The sequence below is a fragment of the Squalius cephalus genome, assembly GCF_949319135.1.
Source record: "Squalius cephalus genome assembly, chromosome: 11".
Classification (NCBI taxonomy): Eukaryota; Metazoa; Chordata; class Actinopteri; order Cypriniformes; family Leuciscidae; genus Squalius; species Squalius cephalus.
In genome coordinates this window covers 12,243,086-12,252,417 of record NC_137132.1, presented here as the reverse complement: position 1 = coordinate 12,252,417, position 9,332 = coordinate 12,243,086, and the positions used below count along the sequence as shown (strand labels likewise).

Here is a 9,332-nt window from a genome sequence, read left to right as displayed (position 1 = left end):
AATGGCGTTATGGTTTTGAAATTTTAGTTCAAAAGCCTGGTTATAGTGTTTAAGCAATCCAGAAAAACTGTAACCACCAGATCCTCCTGTCAATCCTAAAGACGAAGGGCATCTCTGGAACCGCACTCCAGTGGTTCAAGTCTTACCTCTCAGGTAGGTCCTTTAGGGTGTCTTGGAGGAGTGAGGTGTCTAAGACCCAACATCTAGTTACTGGGGTGCCTCAGGGCTCAGTGCTTGGACCACTTCTCTTCTCCATCTACTTGACATCACTAGGATCTGTGATTCAGAAACATGGCTTGTCATATCACTGCTATGCTGATGACACACAACTCTACCTCTCATTCCAGCCTGATGATATGACGGTAGCTGCTCGCATCTCAGCCTGTCTGACAGACATTTCTGGCTGGATGAAGGACCACCACCTTCAACTAAACGTTGCGAAGACAGAGCCGCTTGTGGTCCCGGCCAACCCAACACTACACCACAACTTCTCCATTCAGCTAGGTTTGTCATCCATAACTCCATCAAGGTCAGCCAGGAACCTTGGAGTTGTGATTGATGATCAATTGAACTTTACAGACCACATTGCTAGAACTGCCCGATCCTGCAGATTCGCCTTATACAACATCAGGAGGATCAGGCCCTTCCTATCAGAGCAGGCCACACAACTCCTTGTCCAAGCACTTGTTCTATCCAGACTGGACTATTGTAATGCTCTCCTGGCAGGTCTTCCAGCTTGCACTATTAAACCTCTGCAACTGATCCAAAATTCTGCAGCTAGAGTGGTCTTTAGTGAGCCGAAGAGAGCACACATCACTCCTCTCCTCACAAAATTGCACTGTGGTTGCCAGTTGCCGCTCGCATCAAATTCAAGTCACTGACATTTGCCTACAGAACAACCACTGGCTCTGCTCCCTCCTACCTAAACTCATTATTTCAGACTTACGTGCCATCCAGAAACTTGCGCTCTGCAAGTGAACGCCGTCTTGTGGTGCCATCTCAAAGAGGCACAAAATCTCTTTCTCAGACCTTTATATGGTATATTCCTATGTGTGTGCATGTCCCCATGTTATATTAGCCTATTATGATTCTTTAGTTATGTTAGGGTTATATTAAATGCGTTATGTTAGGGAGACTGTACCATTATTTTAATGTCTTCCAATCCTATCATATTTGGTCTTACAATGTTCCTCTATTTATGCCTTAATTGATGATAGGTCTATGTTACAATAAAATGCATTATACTAGTTTTATCATAAGTTGGGGTAAAAACTGTACCAATTCAGACACCATCATAAAACATGCAAAATAGGCTGGAAGGGAGACAAATAACTTTTTCCCTCTTGAAATCCACGCCTCTGTCTTGGTCATTCCACCACAAAATATGTGTGGATTGATTTGGACACTGACACTAGAACATCAATGCTCATTCCCTTGAGATGGACACCTTCCTGATTTTTCGGAAACTTTGCTTTCAAGTTAACCTTTTTGTGCATTATAGCATCAAGCAATCAGTTTGTGTGGAGGGTGTGTGAGTGTGTGTGTGTTCATTCGTCTCACATCCACTGTGGCTGTTTCTCACTAAAACCAATGAAAATTTGATGGACAGTTTATGGTCAATTTAAAGACATAAATAAAAAAATATTAATATTTATTCATTAACATTCATAAAACATCAAACATAAAATAATTATGTTCTGCAACTCTGAAAGATCTTTCAAATAACTTTGAGTATTATCACTTGATACAATTAAGTTTATAACAGGTGCAAGTTGAGGCTATCATAAACATAAATCTGCATATAAAAGATTAAAAAGGGGCTTCCTCCTCCCCATCTAGTTGGTTAGCCATGCCTGTCTTTTGTGATGCCTGAAGCTCAATCAGATTAAGTTAGGGGTCATATATTCATTGTGATTGGTTGATCAGAGATCAATCAGTGACCAGGCATTACTCGTATAATAAAAACATAACATTTTATTGGTTTAAACCACAAACCATGTGATGTCCATTCCAATGACCGCATGGGTCTGACGGGAGGCTGTCCCTATAGGCGGCAAACAAGTGGATTGTTCCTGCACAATGTTTCTTATATGGTAAAATAACTATAGGCCTAAATAAATAAATACAATTATGGACCCATACATTTAGGATGTGTTTTAATAGGAAATGCCCAATAAATTCCCTAGTTGCGCTACTGACGCATATGACCAATCGGACTGAATGCTCCCTTCATATCATCAGGATATCAATCCGCATTCTCACTTGTGTTGCGAGCCCTGTATATCCCTCCGCGATTTCAGCCGAGGTCCTAAAGTAGTGACGCTGACACCTGTCACTGTGGTGACCAAGCACATGAGCCAAGCAAAAATATAGGCTACCTAACATATTCAGAAAAAGTGAGGATGACCCACAATACGCTCTTAACAAAATAAGACTCCTCAAACAATAGTTCTTCTTGCAGAAAAAAGACGTGAAGTAGCCTAGTTATTCAGCAGTGGAATAGAAAGCAGAAACAGGTGAATACTGTGGAATATAGTGGCTTCAAATAATCAATGAACTAATATTCACCAAAGTAGCCTATTAATGTTGTTTTTTTGTAACAGGTTTTCCTATTATTTTCTATCGGTTTTCCCCTTATTTTATTGACGAGTAATGATGTAACAATACAGACCGTACAGAGGAAGCAGTAGGCTATTACATCCAGCTAGGAAAAATAGTAGTCTATGCACATTTTTGTACGGGGTTTCAGGAAAGCTAAAACATTATTTCTTTTCCAGATTAATTTCAATATTATTCTTATTTTATATAATTTCCAGCATACGAGATTTCTAGTAAGAATTTATTAGCTTGTCTATACGCTATCTTGGTGTAAATTCAGTGTTTGAAAACGTGCAATTAACTTATTTTAAGATTTAACGGTTTCGATGGTTTGTTTAAAAAAACAGTGAAATCTATAAGTAATATCCTATAATCAGACGGCTAAGCATCTTTATTGTGAAAGGTGCCAGAAGGCGCCTGATTCCAATGAATTGGACCTCATTTTGCAGGTATAGTTGCATGAACTGAGATAAATGTGCTACTGTATCATAAACATGAATGAAAATGTGGTGTTTCTAAATTGCACAGAGAGTTTTGATGAAATAGCAATTCGTCAGGTATGTGAAACACGCAGTGATTAAAATCCTGGCAAAGGTCTTTAATGAGAATTAAATGAATAATACATCGTGCGGATTTTCCAACAATGTCGCATGTTGCCTCTGCTGATTTTACATCATTTGTTTCCACCCCCACCAATCCGATTTCCTTGCCAAAGCCCACTGTTGGACTCAGTGGGAGCTATTTGAAAGCCGACCATGATATTTTTGCATTTGGGCTTACACATACCAAATTCCTTATTTTATTATTATTATTTTCTTGGTTCGTTGTTTGAACCCCTTTCAACAATGTTACACCAATTAGCTAAGTATAGGCTAATTAATATAATAACATATTTCTGCAAAAATCGAATCTCAGAGAAATTTAATCATATCATTGTATCTGTTCTTTTCTTTTATTTCTTAAATTTTAAAATAAACAAAAAAAAATACAGTACTGGAAAACTAAATATTTAATTGCTTGATCGCAGCAACCTTGAATTAGCCTGCGTATGTACAAACGTGCATTCTCTTCTAAATTACTATTTTTTCCCCATTTTGCTGGCGCATGCGACTATTAAAGTCCCAAAGTTAAGATCCATGTAACCATAGGAAAAGACTGACTGATGTTCAATAACTGCGTGGAGATCTTCATTGGTCTGCATTGAAAAAGCCCACTGTTCCAAATTAGGTCACTACCCATTCCTTTTGTGAAACTAGAATGCCCAATCTCGTTGGGTCGGAAGAATCACCCCATCTCTTGTTACTATGGAAAGCGCCAAAGGAACCTCCTCCTTGCTGCGTCACCAAAGTAAATCTCGAGGTGTGGAGACCGATGGGGTTACTTGCGGTCAAAACACAGATATCCATTACATCCTTCTTTCATTGGGGTTACATTATAATGATGCTCGTGCACACAACAAACAGGTTAATTAAAAAAGAACCTTGCATTGAAAATATTTTTGCATTTCATTTAAAAATATTCTATAGGACTATTTAAAAATACGATGTGATATGATTGTTTGTATATACCTCTGTGCACGGAATGACTTTCAGGAGGTCAAAAATCAATCATTCTGTCAATATGTTCCAATTTTTCCGCGCCTATAGCACGCTCAACTAAAATGTTTTAAACGTTTTAAACGTGATAAACAATGACTATAAGACACTGGTCATACAAGCCTATAGGCTACGCGATGTGGGCGCTTATTTAGCGTTGTAATCTAACTTTTGTGGTTAATGAAAGGTTGTTTGAAAAATCATATCCCAAGTCTTTTGTTTGGAATTTCTATGCAGAGTTCATGCCAGTCCTTTAAATACTTGTAATTCTCATGTCTTGTGCATTGTTTTATGCTTGCAATTGAAATGTTAGCTTTCTATTGTCCTTTAATGTAATGAATAAAAAGAAAATAACCTAACACAAAATATGGTTTCAAAAAAGCATCGATTTGATTTAAAAATAAACAAAACAAACACCCTTTTGTTTGTTCCTTTTTTTGCCTTGCAACATTTCCCTCTCGCAAAATACGAATTTGCCTTTTGCAAATATAAAAGGTTTTTGCAATAAAAAATGGGCAATCATTGAACATTGTTCACTTGCCACAGAGACGAAAGGAGGAGGAAACAGATGCACATGTGGTAGGCTATTCAAGTTCATTGGAGGAGGAAAGGGTTAATTAAATGACAGACCCCTCCCATTATTGACCGGTAATATATGAATCCCCGCGAGCGGCAGACAAGAAACCGGTCCTCGCTGAACAGAAGAGGGCAAGGTGCTGTCTGATTCTCCGTGGTGCTGAAGTGCCGCCCGCCGCGATGTGGTCCGTGTTTTTCGTGTTTCTGTCTTATCTAGACAGGAACTTTGTTAAAGGCGAATTCTTAAGCCAATCTTTAGATTCCGAAAAAGAGAGCAAAGAGCTCTTTTACATGCTCAACAACACTCTTTGCGCCAAAAGTTCAGTTGTCGGAGAGTATCACCTTCACCAGGTTACCGATGGAGCTGAAGAGGTTCGCTCTGTGCATGACTCCGAGGGCAGCCTGGTCGACTGCTCTGTGATCCAAAACGAAATGCAAGTTAAATCCTTCATGCATGTTTGCAGACTTGGTCTAAGAAACCAAATGAGCTCCGATTTAAAGATGAGTTTGACGGGGGTGTCCGAAGCGAAGGCGAACTGTAACAAGTTGAAAGCAAAAGGCGACAGAAACGTGATCGCGAAAACAAAACAAGCAAAAGAGCCGAACTCTGATGGAGCGAACAATAAAAAGACGCGAACCAAGCGAGGCTTCACTTATCCCGGGACGCTTTGGTGTGGTGCAGGAAACATCGCGGATCATTATGAACAGTTAGGTGAGTTGATTTTAATTCACTTATTTGTGTAATGTGTAGAGATTTTAATTTTCGGATTGTAAGCAGGTGTTTAGCCATTTTGTAATAGTGCATGTGTTTTTTTTTTTACCTCCAGGCGAATTCGAAGAGACCGACAAATGTTGCCGCGTCCATGATCACTGCCCATACATCATTCATGCATTCTCCTCCAACTATGGATACACCAACTTTAAATGGCACTCCCTTAGCCACTGCGACTGCGACAATGCGTAAGTTTAATGAGGTCCAGATATTCAAGTTTGATAACTGACAGCACTGTCCTGCAGCATGCATGCTCTACTTCTTTTAAAACTACTTTAAACATTTTTAAAAAATCTTACTATTGTTTACTTGTCGTTTTTATGACGTCATTGAGACACATGGAAATGTTAGTGTTTTTTTAACTATTTAATGGTAAGACTAAAAGGTGATTAAAATGATAAAAAAAAATTATGTATTTTAACCTAAAATCTTGATGATGTTACAACCTACAGTGAAAGAAATGTTAACCTAAAATGTCCAGATAACTTAAGTTAAATTAACTCAATTCAATGCCAATTTATATATTACAATCAACATACTGTAGGTTACACCAGCAAAACTAAATTTAAGGGTTAGATCAGGTAGAAATAAAATCAAATTAATGATTGCACCAGATAACCACTTTTTTTGTATGTTTTCAAATGAAACTTTTGTTTAAACGTGAGATTTACAGCTGCATTATCTTAATGTGAAAACGCTCAAAAATCTAACATTTTGAAATCATCTCCATATTTATATGTGCTTCTTACAGCTTAAAGGAATGCCTAAGACTTGTAAATGACACTTCATCCCGAGTGGTCGGACAGGCCTTCTTTAATGTGATCGAAGCGCCTTGCTTTGAATTCTCATTTGAAGAGCAGTGTGTTGAGCGTCATTGGTATGGGGTGTAAGTATCAAATTCCAGGAATTGTAAATTCTTCTTTATGCTGTGGTATACTCTCCAGCAGCCAAACTAATGCAATTTTTACTCTTTTCTCCATCATAAAGGTGTAAAAAGTATGACAGAGTTCCCGTTGCAGTGATTAAAGAATCGATCCCGTATGATTTCGGGGGGATTGATGTCATTGACGTATTGTCTATCGCTCCTCCTAAGGAGAAACAGTCAGACGAAGAAAAGCAGAACAAGACTGAAAGTACAACACAGTCGACATTCTCTGAATCAAAGACCGCCACCCCTGAGGAGCCCTCGCTTACAAATGTGGTGACAGCTGCAGAGGATTTCATTAAAGTCCTCGCCACAGTCTCCACCTCGCAAAGCTCGTCCACGGACACAGCTAAAGGAGAAACTCAGGCGTCAGAGAAGAAGAGGAAGAAAAATTCCGGGAAAAAGAAAAAAGAGAACAAGAAGAAAAGAGGGAAGGGTAAAGGCAGGAAGAAGAATAAAAAACTCGACGCCATGTTAAAGGTCGATGAAGGAACGGCCGGCGCGCCGCCGCCGACCGGTCAAACAGAAGAGGTCATGGGTAAGAACAACTTCATGGAGGAATCGGCGAAGATGAATCGGTTTAGCATTAAAGAAAACAATTTCATGAACACTGAGCTAGACTCTGTAGGAAACGGGCCACTTTCTAATAAGATGATGAGAGATGATCCTCAGAGGACAATGAGTGATAATCAGGATGTTGTTGGCATTACCACTTCAATAAAGCCAGATAAAGAACCAGAGATTCTAGAGTACAGACAAGCAAATGTCACAGAGTTAGCCTCTTCCTCTCCTACAGCTCACATAGCTGTCCGTGATAAGATCAGAGCTAAGCTCAGACAAAGAGGCGGGAAGAAAAAGCAAAGAAAAAACAATCCGTCCACAGAAGTCACCCAACCTTATTTCAGGAAAGAAACGCTCTCAACAAGTCCGACCGAAGGCGTAACCCTCGCAACGCCAACAAGTCCCGGTAATACTGTAAGAAAGGAGGTGATGCAAAGTACACAGTACACAGAAGAAAAGGGACCTGTAGTCACTACACAAAAAACACCCATTGTTAGAACCAGAAGGCCAAGCTCAAGGCAGAGAGAAGGAAGAAAAAGAATGAGGAAAATCATTGCTTCCTCTACAGAAGAACCCCCTCATGTTATCAGCTCTCAGGATCTTCTATTGTCTACAAGTTCTGCGACTGTCGGGCCAACTGACCTGCCAGAGAGACTGGGGTTGCACCGACTTGAAAACCCAATGGAAAGCTTCACATCATCATCAACAAAAAACGGACAACAAAGTTTGAAGGACACCAAGGGAAGAAGTGGAAGGCGTGTAATCAAAATCTGCTATGAAGCGGTTTTGCCTGACGTTGCAGACACAACACCCCTCCCGACCCTGATGGAAAAGGACACTGCATTTCAGTTGAAGGATCCTGAGATAAATACGGCATCAATGTTTCCCCTTCTACAGACTAACACTCCGTCCATGGCTACCCGCAGACCTAGGAACACGAAAATGAAGAGAAACAGGGAGCGAGGAAACCGAGAAAAGCGTGGAAAATTTAAGAGAGAGTGAAATTCAATAAGCTCCACATGGTGTGACCTTATCTTCTAGGCTGCCTTATGATATGCAGCAAATTTGTTTTAATAAGCAGCATGTTTTTACCTACTCTGTTTTTATAGCTCCATTGATGGTAGACTGACAGATCAGATCAATTTTATAAAGCATGTGTTTCTCGACATGATTGCTGAATAAAGTAAATAAGAGCACTGGTGGTTCTCATATATCATTTTTTAAGAAAACATATGGGTTTCGTTTTTAATAAAACAGAGTGTTAAGTGTTTAGTGTATTTCCAGGTAACCTGATTATTTACAGTGCCAAAAAAAACAAGTTTTTGTTCTAGCACAGACTTTGGCCTTCCTAGGCCTTTACCAGTGGACTTAAGCAGAAAGGGTCACATTCTTCTCAAAGGATAATCTGGTTTAGGTGCCTCACTCACCCCCCTGACTTGAAATGAGTATTGTAACACTGGACTCAAATCTCCCATCAGCTGACCCTCACATGCTCTTGTTAAAAAGTGTGGCCTTTGCAGAATCGCAGTCTGAAATATGCCATTTGGGGGATCTGACCTCCTAATTAAGACTTGAACTATTAAGGTTGGGGCTTTTGAAAGTATTTATGTGTCAATAGGGTTTTTAAATGTCTAAGTAACCACAAAAGTTGATCAAGGTGCAAATATGCACATATATGTGTGTGTGTGTGTGTGTGTGTGTGTGTGTCATTACATGGTTAAAGAGAGCCAAATGTGGGTTTTCCATTATTCAAAAGAGGGACCACCCAAATTTATTCATATTATGGCCTGAGTAGAACATCACACCATTTTGCATCACACCAACTTCCTCCTCCGTGACCCTGCTGTACTCAGCAGTTTCAGAATGAGCACATGAAAACAATGTGGAGTCTCATACCAGCTCCCTGGTTCCCAGACATGGAAAAATAATCCAGCATTCAGAGGGTGTAGGCATTATGAAATAATATACATTCCAAAAACAGTACAATAGTATCACTTACAAAGCATAAAAGACAATTCATGATTGATTCCACAGCATTTCGTGCTGTTACGGTCATGGAAATGGGGTTAAGAGGGCGGTAACGTGTTCCCATGAGAACAAGAGGCTTTTGCTGAGTAACTGCACATTCTGTCCACATACTGAGATGAGACAGGCCATCGAAAGGCAGCAGAGGAACTAGAACGAATGTGAGGGGGGTAAAAAGTATGAAAAGTGGCTAAATAACTAAATGAAAAAAGATTTTTGGTTTAAAGCAAGATAATTGTAATCCGCTTTACAATTTGAATACTTTAATGGCAAAACAATG

At 39.6% G+C, this 9,332-nt stretch overlaps 1 protein-coding gene across 1 annotated transcript; it reads left to right on the top strand.

Moving 5' to 3' along the window:
• The first annotated feature begins 4,845 nt into the window (after positions 1–4,845).
• On the top strand, positions 4,846–8,798 carry proca1 (protein interacting with cyclin A1). Its single transcript, XM_079885533.1, has 4 exons — positions 4,846–5,481; positions 5,597–5,729; positions 6,293–6,427; positions 6,529–8,798. Exons 1-4 carry the CDS (start codon positions 4,950–4,952, stop codon positions 8,027–8,029), a joined length of 2,301 nt encoding a protein of 766 aa, XP_079741659.1. The 5' UTR covers positions 4,846–4,949; the 3' UTR covers positions 8,030–8,798.
• Positions 8,799–9,332: the final 534 nt, after the last annotated feature.

Bases quoted from the DNA above. Each gene is read 5' to 3' on its own strand.
- proca1 (XM_079885533.1), top strand. From the start codon at position 4,950: ATGTGGTCCGTGTTTTTCGTGTTTCTGTCTTATCTAGACAGGAACTTT. The intron at 5,482-5,596 runs GTGAGTTGATTT...TTTTACCTCCAG, and splicing joins GGATCATTATGAACAGTTAG to GCGAATTCGAAGAGACCGAC. The intron at 5,730-6,292 runs GTAAGTTTAATG...TGCTTCTTACAG, and splicing joins CACTGCGACTGCGACAATGC to CTTAAAGGAATGCCTAAGAC.